This window comes from Tupaia chinensis, unplaced genomic scaffold (assembly GCF_000334495.1).
Source record: "Tupaia chinensis unplaced genomic scaffold, TupChi_1.0 Scaffold000259_1, whole genome shotgun sequence".
In the NCBI taxonomy this organism is placed as follows: domain Eukaryota; kingdom Metazoa; phylum Chordata; class Mammalia; order Scandentia; family Tupaiidae; genus Tupaia; species Tupaia belangeri.
Window position 1 is genome coordinate 800,546 of NW_006159739.1, and position 12,740 is coordinate 813,285.

Consider the following 12,740-nt stretch of genomic DNA (forward strand, 5'->3'; position numbering starts at 1 on the left):
ATTCACCCATGGGGTCGGTCACCCTCACAATTCCTTCCCCATTTCTCCTTTTGGGATTTTGAGTACACATGCGTGTGACAGTCATGTTTTATGGTTTTTTTTCCTTAAGGATATTTTTATTATGTAATATATATATATATATATATGCATATATATTAAAGTTACATTTAATCACTGTACATCATTACAGCATATACACTGATTTTTCCCAGCATAAACACAATGCATGTTAGTCTAGTCCAAGACATTATAATAAACATTATCATCAACAGATATCTTTTCTTTTTTGTGTTTGTTAAATGTTTCTTCCAGCCATGTTTTCTAAGCTGCCAACTCTAGGACTTGAACAGTGGAGTCAATTATGTGAGATTTAGCTGCCTTAATAACCATGCCACCAGCTCTCATATCATTATATATTCACACAATATATTTTAATATAATTTAGCCATTAAATAAGAATTGTTTCCATCCAGCTTTTATCGCCCAACCAGTAGAATACTGAATGGCAGAAGTGGAAACCATATGCTTATAGTGGTTTAAGTTTCTGGTTCGATCATCCTGAAAACAAGCCAGGCGCATGTACACATGCCCAGGATTCTGGCATGCTGAAGTACTGGAAGAAGATGATCATAACATGAATAAACACTGTGGAGGGTGCTTCTCCCTATCTCACTCATGTGCACATATGTTCTATCATGAATTAATGAAAAAGAGTCATTTGTTATTTTTTAAAGACCAAATCATATATTTCATTGCCAATGGCAGCACTTAAAGAAACAGTACAAAAACATTTTGTCAGAAACTTAGAAAAAATATCAAGATCACCAATGTCTTTTGCGTCCTAGGACATTATTACTTTACAAAATTGATCACTTCATTTTGCTGGAAAGATTCTCTTTGCTGTTTTTCAGCACAGTAAAAGCTGGTTCTTCTCCCTGAAATTCTTGAGCCATTTATTTTCTCTGGCTACACTTACTCTCTAAGTGATTTCACCCAGAGACACGATTTTAAAAAGTACCTGTATACATAGGTTACTTCCATATGTCTATTTCCATCTTAGTCCTTTATGATGAACTTTAGACTCAGACATATATTTATTTAATACTGTCGTTGAATGTCCACTATATTTCTAAAAAATATTAGAATGAGGAGACAACCCTTAGAGTGGGAAATATATTTGCAAACTATGCCTCAGAGAAGAGAAAGATAACAGAATACACGGGGAACTGAAGCAGCTTACCTCCAAAAACGTAATCAATCCAACTAAAATATGTGCAAATGAGCCAAAAAGACAACCCTCCAAAGAAGATATAGGAATGGGCAAAAAGCATATGAAAAAATGCTCGACATCTTTTATCATAGGTAAATGCAGATTAAAATCACAATGAAATACCAATTACGTTCAGTCAGAATGACTAAGATTAAAAAAAGTAAAAAACAAATGAACAAGTGCTAATGAGGCTGCCGTGAAAAGGAAACCCTTCTACACTGTTGGTAGGAATTTAAATTAGTACAACCTCTGTGGAGAACATAGAGGTTCCTCATAAACCTATAAATAGAACTATCGTACAACTCAGTAATTCTACTCTTGGTTATTCACTGAAAGGGTAGGAAAACAGTCAGAAAAATACTTTATATCCATGTTTATTATAGTATTATTCACAATCACCAGGAAAGAGACCAACAGATGGCATAATGGTTACATTTCTGGACTCCCATATGGTTTACCATAGTTCAAATCCTGGACCTGGAAACTTGAAGTGTCAGGTGCATGTGTGTGCATGCCCCAAATTGCAAGAAGAGAATGGAAGAGAAGGGAGTTGTGGCATAGCCATCCCCCCTGGGGTGTGATTTTTCTCTTTCTGTCTCTCTTTGTCTCTCTGGCAAGTAAACATGCCCTATAGCAAAAATATCTCTCTAAAAAAAAAAAAAATATATATATATATATATATATATGAGATGGGCAACACTGAGAGGGAGAGGAATACGAGAGCAGGTTCTAATTCTTGTGTCTCCTTCCCCCTCCCTCCCAGCCATGTTGTCTGCTCCTACCCTGTTTACTCTGGTTCTGGGTTCTGTCCCTATCAGATATAGCCAGGAGTCACAGCGGGAAAGCCCAGAACATTTGCCTAATGAAAATAGCATTTCAGCTCTAATTATAGCTCACTTGATTGGGGACAGCTTCTGACCCACCTTCAGGCATCTGTTGGGAGGGATGTGGGCTGGAGGCTGGGACAGGGGAGGATGGTCCAAGGTGAGCAAGTTGGAATTCTGGGTGCTACTTACTGAATATGGAATTTCTTCCCATGCCTTAGAATCTTTCTCCCTCCCGGATTTATTCATTTTCCTATTATAGGCCAGGAAACAGAAACTCAGATTTTTCTGGACTCACACAGCAAGTGGGGACTGACCCAGCTAGAAGCATTTTGCCTGAGCCTAACCACATGGTGGGATGGTCCCATCCGTGCCTCTGGGGGCAGGCTGGACTGCGGGACACTGGTACTTCCCGCTGCCTGAGTCGCTGGCGCCCTGGGAGCTAGCAGCCCTGATGCGGAGGTTGACTGCTGCTCACTCTCCTGTGAGTTGACGCTGTAGCTTTTCCCTGCCCGATCAATGCGCAGCCGCCAAATACATTCATTCTTTTATTCAACAGACATTTCCCTTTTTGTTAATTTGCACATTTATGAATTGGAGAAAGTACCAGTGGATTTGGATTTCTGGGGCAGGATTCTCCAGGAATCTGTCACTGCCTTCGGCCATTCCAAGATGGAGTTGCAAGCCCACTCGCTGACTGTGGAGAGTTCCCGTGTCGGAGAAACAGTGGTGCTCCTCAGCCTGCCCCTCAGAACCTGGGGTCCTCAGACAGCAAGCCAAAGGCACCCCTCAGGGCTCTGTCCCAGAGCACGAGGCTGTGTTGCTTGTGGTAGGCCACGTGGCCTGGTGTACATCCCCAGAGGGGAAACCAGGCCCCTCCACCAGCCATTTCCATTTCATGAACTAAAACAAACACAACTGTCTTCTCCGAGTTTGTTTCAGGATCTGAGCGTAGGGGTTTCCATGTTTCCTCATTTAAACCATCCACCAACTTGAGGAGACGATTCGACCCCATTTTCTGATGAGGGGCACCAAGGTACAGAGAGATTGAATGACTTACCTGAAGACCTCACGTTGGTCAATGAACTCTATATCCAGGTTTATCTGACTACAACCCATGGTCTTGCTCCTGGGGCCTGGGGCCTCGGGCCTCAGTTACCCTGAAAGAGGACATCGGACGGCCATCTTGCAGAACCCGTCTGAGCAGAAGCTTAGTGGGCCCCATCCCTCAGTAATCCCACTCCAGCCCAGAGGTGGTCCATTTTCTCATGGGCAGTGGTTCAGTGTGGTAACAAGCAGTGCGTTTGGACCCCAGGGAGAAAGCCAACTTGGCCCCTCTCTCACGAGACTAACAAACAACTTACCCTCTGGCTTTCTTCCTTCATAAGACAGAGGTAAAAATAGGAGCCACCTGGGGAAATACTACCATGTCAGCACTTACCCAGACCAACTTCCCCAGGCTATGCAGTGGGGAGGCCTGACCTAGGAGCCTAGAGAGCCAGGTTCAAGTCCCAGTTTTCGGGGAGAGTTACATCACAAGCGACAATGATGTTCCAGGAGAGACAGGCAGTGGGGACACCTGGCATTCATCCATGTGACCCTAGGCAGGTCCATTCCCTTCTCTAGGCCTCAGTCTCCTGCCGCTCCTTGGGATGCTTATCAAATGACCTCTGTGACCTCTCATGGCCTGGATGCCAAGAGCCAAGGCTGTGTGGGGGAGGGGGCGCTGGTATCAGGCACTGCTAAATCCTCAAGAGCCTGTAATTAGAGCTGTCTATTTAAGGACACAGCAAATGTCTTATTAATTATAAAGAAAGGAAGCAGACGGATTGTTTCATCATTGTCCTTGCTGAAAGGTTATGCAATTAACTGTATAAATATTCATTAAAAGTTCAAGCGACTGCCTACTGTTCTGGGGTCTGCACAACCAGGCCCGCGGAGGTGATGCATAAGGTGAAGGGCCAATTCAGTCACCTGCACTTTTGGGGCAGAGAGTTTGGAGATGATTCTTTGGCCTGTGGGGTTTGATGGAAAGTCAGAGGAGCCTGGATTCCGTCTCGGGTGCCGTGTCTCGCTGAGTCTCAGTTTCCTCTTCTGTAAAATGGAGTACTTACCTGCAGGACTGCTGTCTACTCCACTCTAGAGATTCCGTGGACATGGTGATCTTTGCCAGTGGTATCGTGGAATTCGCACTCCTGGCCTACAGCTGCAGGGCACAGGTGTATCTTAGTCCATTCTCGCTACTATAACAAAGTATCTTAAATTGGATAATTTTTTTTAAAAAAAGAGATGTTTGCTATAAGTACTGTGCGTTCACCAGAGAGACAGGAAGTGAGAAATTAACCCCAGGGGAGATGGCCATGCAGCAGTCCCCCTCTCCTCTACTCTCCTCCTGGGGCTTTGAGCACACAAGCGCATGTGCCTGGCATGAGCTTCAAGCCGGCGGGTCCAGGACTCAAACCACAATTGACTCTTTGGGAGCCTAGTGATATGACCATTACACCATCTACAGGTCCCAGGTTGGGTAATTTATAAACAACAGGAGCTGGGGAGTCCAGATCAAGGCATCAGTAGATCCGGTGTCTGGTCAGGGCCCATTCTTCCTAGATGATACCTTCTCGCTCTGTCCTCACATGGCTGAAGAGGCTGGGGCTTCCTCAGGACACTAACCTCTTCAAGGCCCCGCCTCTTAACACCATCACCTTGGGAATTAAATTCCAGCATGAGTTTCGGGGGACACAGATATTCAGACCATAGCATGGGCAAGCTTAAACTATCCGGCATGGAGCTCATGAGAGGCTCAGTAACTGCAGCTCCCTTCCAACTCTCCTGTCAGGCTGTGTTCCTGAGGCCCGGCTTGTGCTAACTGGTCACTGGTCACCATCCAGTTCTCCTGGGGGCTTGCAAAGGTGTGAAACACTGGTCTCACATTTATGAGAGTGAATTTAAAAGAGATGACTGACCTTTCAGACATGCAGAATGTTGACCTAGAAGTTCTCAAATGGAGGTGTGGGAGTCACCTGGATTAGGGGTCAGGAGGTATGAAAATGTGGATTCTCAGGCTCTGCCCTCGAGGTCCGGATTTAGACCATGTGAGCTGTAGGTCAGGAACCTGCACTTCAGTAGCTCCCTCACCTGCCACTCACCGCTTGACCAGAAGGTCCTCTGGGAGACAGTGGTCTCCTCAGCTCCTTGGTGTTCTGGTGGCTCCAGAAGCCAAAGTGCTTCCCTGAGGTCTTTGCAGTATGGAGATAGAGGCGCCCTCGAAGGACCCCTTCCACCAACTCCCAGTCCCCCTTCACCACCCAGAACTATAGTCCCAAAGTGTACACCTTTTTAAAAAAATTTTATTATTATTCATTAGAAGTATTTTTTTAATTATTATTATTCAATTTGACCAGAAAGAAAAAAAAAAGCAAGCAAGTCTCCAGGTCCAGGACTCAAACCATGGTCATCCATGTGGGAGTCCAGCCCCTAACCACCAAACCACCCTCTGGCTCCTGGTGTACACCTCTTTTTTTGTTTTTTTTAAGAGGTTTTTGCTATAGGGCGTGTGCACTTGCCAAACAGACAGAGAGAGACAGAGAGACAGAAAGCCAGGGTCCGGGACTTGAACCGTGGTCGACTATGTGGGAGTCCAGCAACATAGCCATCACGCTAACTGCTGGCCCCTGGTGTACACCTCTTTAAAAGGTCTTTGAGGTCAGTGTTTTCCAGAGCTCTACCCAACAGTTATTTGTAAAGGAAAATTTCTGCAAAATGAATCCTCTATTCCCAATGGATTGCTTTACCTGTCATGAAGTATATTCCTGTGGGTCACTCTGGGGTCCACACATGGGTGTCTAAGGTACTCTTCTCCCCTAGCACAGTAGTGTCCGGGGACCTCGACTCCGACCACCCTCCCCACCCGCACTTATCTGTGCCCTTTCCTTGTGGCCTCTTGTCTGACTGATGGAAGTGAAAGGAGAGGACAGTGTGCTGGTACTAGAAACAACACTGAGGGTGAGGCATGAGGAGGCCACTGGCTTCCAGGGGAGATGAACTATGCCTGTCCCTGGGATCAGACGCTGCATCCTCACACCATGCTTTCGGCCAGCTGTGGGACTAGAACTCTGTGCTTATCACCGTCCCATAATAGCAGTGCTCAACAAGTACTCAGTGACTGCCCATGCCCTAAGGCAAAAAACTCTTAAAACATTTTTTAAAAATTTCAGAGTCCTTGGGACCAGCAGTTAGCGTAATAGCTGTGTCACTGGACTCCCATGTAGTCGACCGCGGGGAGTCCCGGACCCGGTGGCTTAAATTCACGCCGGGTGCATATGCGTACATGCCCAAGACCCTGAGAGGAGAATGGAAGAGAAAGGATTGTGGCGTGGCATCCCCCTGGGGGGTGATTTCTCGCTTTCTGTCTCTCTGTCTCTCTCTGTCTTTCTGGTGAGCGCACGTGGCCTATAGCAAAAACCTCTCCATAAAAAGAAAAAAAAAATTTAGAGTCCTCATCTGATAATACATGGGAAATAACGACAGGTAGCATCTAGTGAGCACTGAGCTGGGTGTTCTAGGTGCTTTACAGCCTGACGGTCCTATGAGACAGGCAATATTAATAGTAGTACTCCCACTTTATTATTTTTTTTTCACATGAGTTGCCAGAGAGAGAGAGAGCAAGCTGCCAGGTCCAGGGCTTGAACCACAGTCGTCCGCGTGGGAATTCCAGCGCCTTAACCACCACGCCACCTGCTGGCCCCATATTCCCACTTTCTTGACACAGAAATAAGAATTGTTGGCCAAGGTCATATAGACAGTGAGTATGGAAGCTAGAATTCGAATCCAGCCTCCATATTGGAGGCCAGAACATAATCTTCACATGCGGGTTATTGTGAAGATTAAATGGAACCTTCTAGCACCTTGCCTGGCACATCTAAGACCACTGCGATCAGGCCTCTTGTACACCCTGGAAGGAAGTAGGGAGCCAGGCGTGGAGGTCTGCGATGTATCTGTTTCCTCTGGCCTGTCATGCAGGTTCAGGATAAGAGCTGCCCCCAGCCTTAAACAGGGTTCTCATTCTTTCTTCCAAATTGAGAATCAGCCCTGGGGCTTCAGGCCCCTGATTGAGTCAGCCTCTGATTGCGCTGCAGTAATTATAGCTGTTGCAGTCCCGCTGGATCTTCCACACGGTGGCCGCTCTCAGCAAGGCTCAGACCGTCACTGGGGGTGGGGGTGGGGGCGGTGTGCAGCTGTTAGTGCCTAGAAAAGCCCTCCAGATCTGCAGGTTCAGATGATGGCGTTGCTGATCTGAGAGGCAAACTGAGGCCCCGTTGGCACATATCTCACCCACAGCACACAGCTGGGAAATGACAGCGAAGAGTGGCTCCATGTGGACCCTCCTGTGTGACCCTGCAGCTTTAACGGGGAGGTTTGATGGGGTGGCAGGGGCACACAGGAGAGGTGGGCAAGGAGGACCTAAGTGCCAGAGACCAGGGGGCTTTGAAAGAGTGCTAGGGCAGTGGTGGAGCCAGATTGAGGATTTGGGAAGCCCTAGGATGCAGACAGGGGCTTCTCAGATGAAGAAATGAGATACGGGACAAGAGGACCCTGACGGCCTCCCAGAGCCTTGCGACAGGTGGCTGGAACCAGGTGGTAGGACTGGTTGGCGCCGTGCCCTGTGTCCCCTTTGGCTAAGCCCTGCATGGATGTCTGTCTCCACAGCCAAGCAGGTGTGCCCTGCAGAGAAGCTGAGCTGTGGACCCGCAGGCCACAAGTGTGTGCCTGCATCTTGGCGCTGTGACGGGGAGAAGGACTGCGAGGGTGGAGCGGACGAGGCTGGCTGTGCTACCTGTGAGTCTGGGTCCGATCCAGGGTCTGCCATACCTAGTCAGGCAACCTTGGGGGTCAGCAGTCACTTTTGGGGAGGATCCTGGTTCTCCTTGGGGGCTTGGAAGGTGGAGGAAAGGATGCTGATCAGGGCACTAGTCATGGCCAGGCACTTTGGAGACATTTTCTTTTTTCATCCTCACGACCACCTCATAAGTAGCCATTATCATCCCCATTTTATGGGTAAAGAAACTGAGGCTCAGACAAGGGAGGAAAAGCACCCAAGGCTGAGCAGTGGAACCGAGATTCCGATTCAGGTCTGGACAGCAGAGCCCATGAACTCTTTACCATGCCTGACATCTGCTCATCCATTCCACAAGTCGACAATCTCCAAGCAAGGGCAGGGGGACTGGGCACTGTGTTGGAAAAAGAAGGTGGCCTGAGCCAGGGTGCCAGCAGTGTCCGAAGGAGGGGGACAGATTCCTGAGGTGTGAAGGACGACTGTTGCTGAAATCTCATATTGGAGCACAAATGTCACAGGATGGGAAAGAAATTCCCAGCAGCCTCAGCGGGGACAGATGGAAGTGGTCACTGGGCCAGTTACACATCGCTGAGCTTCAAGCACAGGATTATCTCCTTTCCAGGGAGCAGGCCAGCAGGGCCTGAGCCAGTGGGGAGCCTGGCAGGGCTTGACTTATTTCAGTTCGATGGGCACCTACTGTGTGTCAGGCCTGGAGCCAGGCTCCGGAAGCGACAAGGAGGTGAATCCTGCACAGTCCTCCCTCTGGGAGCACGTGGTCGGTGGAGGAGACAGACTGGTCGTTGCTGCTAGGCTGTGAGGCTGGGCTGAGATGCAGGCAGCCACGCAGGAGGGCTTTTGCCAGGCACTCACTCCCACTCCCCTGCCCCAGCCACTATATTTGCATCCTACCCATCTTTCCTGGCCTGGGGGAAATGCCATCTCTTCCAGAGGCTTCTGAGTCACAGCACTTAGAGATTCTAAGTCTGGAGTTTTGATGTGTCTGAAGCAGGAAGCATCTGGGCTTGGGGGAGATCCTGGCTGGGATCTGCAGTTGCAAAGCCTCAGTGATGGCAGTGGCTCATTTCTTCCACTGTGATAATTTTGCAGGGACTCATTGGCCAATGACAATTCCCTAGCCCCATCCCCTCGGGTCCCCCCACAATAATCAGATGCTTCTTCCGATATAAATGCTATCAACCACTCCTGCAGAGAGTCTGAGTCTCTCTAAGTAGAGCATGCTGGGGCCAGAGCAGCCCCCATTAATTGTAGGGGGCAGGGGTGTTAGAAGGTCTTCCTGGGCTTCTCTACCAGAGCGCCAAGCCACCTGGGCAGAGGAAAAAGAACCTTCCCTTCTCTCATCTCTCAGAGCGTTTTCCATTAGTGCGTGCCAGACGTGAGTCTCTGAGCCTCAGTAGGCCTAAAATGATGGCTCTTAAAGTGACTGTCAGCCTCAAACCTCAGTATTAAGAAGCATTTCCTATGCAGATGCTCAGGAGGCAGGGAGCCCTCCTGCCAGGAGGGGAGCTAATCTGGGCATCAGCATAATCTGGGGGAACTGGTACCAAGGAGCATGTGCTTTTCCCACTAATGCCCCAACATCCCAGAAGCCCAGAAGGGGAAAAAAACCTGCAACTGTCAGAAATGTGGTAGAGCTGTCAGAACACATGCCAGGAGCTGCCTACATTGTGAAACTGAAGACATCACAATTTCATGTTCAAAAACAATGAAAATTGACATTTTAAAACATCAGAACATAAAAACGGACTCTGGGCGCCCCCTAGTGGATAGATCTGGTGCTGCCACATTATGCTGCTGCTCTGAACACAGCTTACACTCTAGGAAGAGAGAGGAAAAACCACAAAAGCTGAGAGGAGGAGTCAGCATAGGTGGGAAATGCCTCGGACCCGAGTTCTGGTTCTTGTCTCACCAGAGGCTGACTGCTCCTCAGTTTCCCCATCTATAAGCTGGCAGTGAGGCTGGCTGGTCTAGAAGGTGCTCCTTTGCCCTGTGCTCAGACCAGCCCAACAGAAGGGGAAGCTCAGGGGCAGGAGGTGAACCTCAGGGCCATGAACTATGCCCTTAATTACTGTGGATGCCTTAGGTACTCCGCACACCCAGGCCTGGTCCCATCTACTGCACACCCACCCTCTGCAGGCCCTCAGGACAAAGGAGGGTGATCCTGAGGCCGTTTGTGATCATGGGGCCGACAGAAGACTCGAAGCTCAGACGACTGAGCAGACTCTGAGGGGATGCACAGGACAGGCAGAGGGAGCTTTCCCAAGCGCGTTGTGAAGGAGGTGGGGTTTGGGTCCTTGAAGGATGAGAAGGCATCTTACAAAGTGTGCAGACAGTGGTGGGCAGGAGGTAGGTTCTGCACAGACCAAGCAGCTCCAGCCAATGCCTAGAGCTGGCAATGTGGGCCCTGGGCCCAGCGGATGGTCTGGCGTGGCTCCAGCTGGGGATGTTCAGAGGTGACATTATGGGACAGGGCGGGGAGTGTGGGGGTGGGCTTTGACTGAATCCTGCAGCTTATGCTATCCATAGCTTTGGTGTAAGGAGACGGCCCCAGGCCCTGTTCCCTGGAAAGGCCCAGATCATGTCCTGGGACATCATAGGGTCCCAGGCTGGAGAGCCCCCTTCCAGTCCCATCGAGCTGCCAGCAGTGGGGCAGGAATTCTACTCTCATGCCCAAGGTCACCTGGCCTGAGTGTCCACGGCAGGGCCCAGATAGGACCCACCCACCCCACCTTGGCTGTGCCTGACCTCAGGCCCACAGTTCCTCCCAGCAGCGGGAGCTAGGCGAGGGTCCGAGCCCCTGCAGCAGGGCCAGCGGGCCGGGTCGGCCGGGGATGGGCCTGGCGGGCCGACCGGCTCTCTGTCCCGCGCAGTGTGCGCCCCGCACGAGTTCCAGTGCGGCAATCGGTCGTGTCTGGCCGCCGTGTTCGTATCAACCACTCCTGCAGAGAGTCTGAGTCTCTCTAAGTAGAGCATGCTGGGGCCAGAGCAGCCCCCATTAATTGTAGGGGGCAGGGGTGTTAGAAGGTCTTCCTGGGCTTCTCTACCAGAGCGCCAAGCCACCTGGGCAGAGGAAAAAGAACCTTCCCTTCTCTCATCTCTCAGAGCGTTTTCCATTAGTGCGTGCCAGACGTGAGTCTCTGAGCCTCAGTAGGCCTAAAATGATGGCTCTTAAAGTGACTGTCAGCCTCAAACCTCAGTATTAAGAAGCATTTCCTATGCAGATGCTCAGGAGGCAGGGAGCCCTCCTGCCAGGAGGGGAGCTAATCTGGGCATCAGCATAATCTGGGGGAACTGGTACCAAGGAGCATGTGCTTTTCCCACTAATGCCCCAACATCCCAGAAGCCCAGAAGGGGAAAAAAACCTGCAACTGTCAGAAATGTGGTAGAGCTGTCAGAACACATGCCAGGAGCTGCCTACATTGTGAAACTGAAGACATCACAATTTCATGTTCAAAAACAATGAAAATTGACATTTTAAAACATCAGAACATAAAAACGGACTCTGGGCGCCCCCTAGTGGATAGATCTGGTGCTGCCACATTATCTGTGGCTACAGCCACTGCATCCATGCCCTGACCCAGACCTGTTCTTGGCCTGAGTCTGAGAGCGGGAAGGTGGCCAGGAAGCTGCTGCTCTGAACACAGCTTACACTCTAGGAAGAGAGAGGAAAAACCACAAAAGCTGAGAGGAGGAGTCAGCATAGGTGGGAAATGCCTCGGACCCGAGTTCTGGTTCTTGTCTCACCAGAGGCTGACTGCTCCTCAGTTTCCCCATCTATAAGCTGGCAGTGAGGCTGGCTGGTCTAGAAGGTGCTCCTTTGCCCTGTGCTCAGACCAGCCCAACAGAAGGGGAAGCTCAGGGGCAGGAGGTGAACCTCAGGGCCATGAACTATGCCCTTAATTACTGTGGATGCCTTAGGTACTCCGCACACCCAGGCCTGGTCCCATCTACTGCACACCCACCCTCTGCAGGCCCTCAGGACAAAGGAGGGTGATCCTGAGGCCGTTTGTGATCATGGGGCCGACAGAAGACTCGAAGCTCAGACGACTGAGCAGACTCTGAGGGGATGCACAGGACAGGCAGAGGGAGCTTTCCCAAGCGCGTTGTGAAGGAGGTGGGGTTTGGGTCCTTGAAGGATGAGAAGGCATCTTACAAAGTGTGCAGACAGTGGTGGGCAGGAGGTAGGTTCTGCACAGACCAAGCAGCTCCAGCCAATGCCTAGAGCTGGCAATGTGGGCCCTGGGCCCAGCGGATGGTCTGGCGTGGCTCCAGCTGGGGATGTTCAGAGGTGACATTATGGGACAGGGCGGGGAGTGTGGGGGTGGGCTTTGACTGAATCCTGCAGCTTATGCTATCCATAGCTTTGGTGTAAGGAGACGGCCCCAGGCCCTGTTCCCTGGAAAGGCCCAGATCATGTCCTGGGACATCATAGGGTCCCAGGCTGGAGAGCCCCCTTCCAGTCCCATCGAGCTGCCAGCAGTGGGGCAGGAATTCTACTCTCATGCCCAAGGTCACCTGGCCTGAGTGTCCACGGCAGGGCCCAGATAGGACCCACCCACCCCACCTTGGCTGTGCCTGACCTCAGGCCCACAGTTCCTCCCAGCAGCGGGAGCTAGGCGAGGGTCCGAGCCCCTGCAGCAGGGCCAGCGGGCCGGGTCGGCCGGGGATGGGCCTGGCGGGCCGACCGGCTCTCTGTCCCGCGCAGTGTGCGCCCCGCACGAGTTCCAGTGCGGCAATCGGTCGTGTCTGGCCGCCGTGTTCGTGTGTGATGGCGACGACGACTGCGGCGATGGCA

At 50.6% G+C, this 12,740-nt stretch overlaps 1 protein-coding gene across 1 annotated transcript in view; it reads left to right on the top strand.

Moving 5' to 3' along the window:
- Positions 1 to 12,740, top strand: part of LRP8 (LDL receptor related protein 8) — a 95,329-nt gene that overhangs the window by 46,984 nt on the left and 35,605 nt on the right. Inside the window, exon 5 of the mRNA XM_014588127.2 lies at positions 7,801 to 7,929. Coding sequence (XP_014443613.1) covers positions 7,801 to 7,929 — 129 coding nt within the window. The remainder of the gene's footprint in view (positions 1 to 7,800; positions 7,930 to 12,740) is intronic.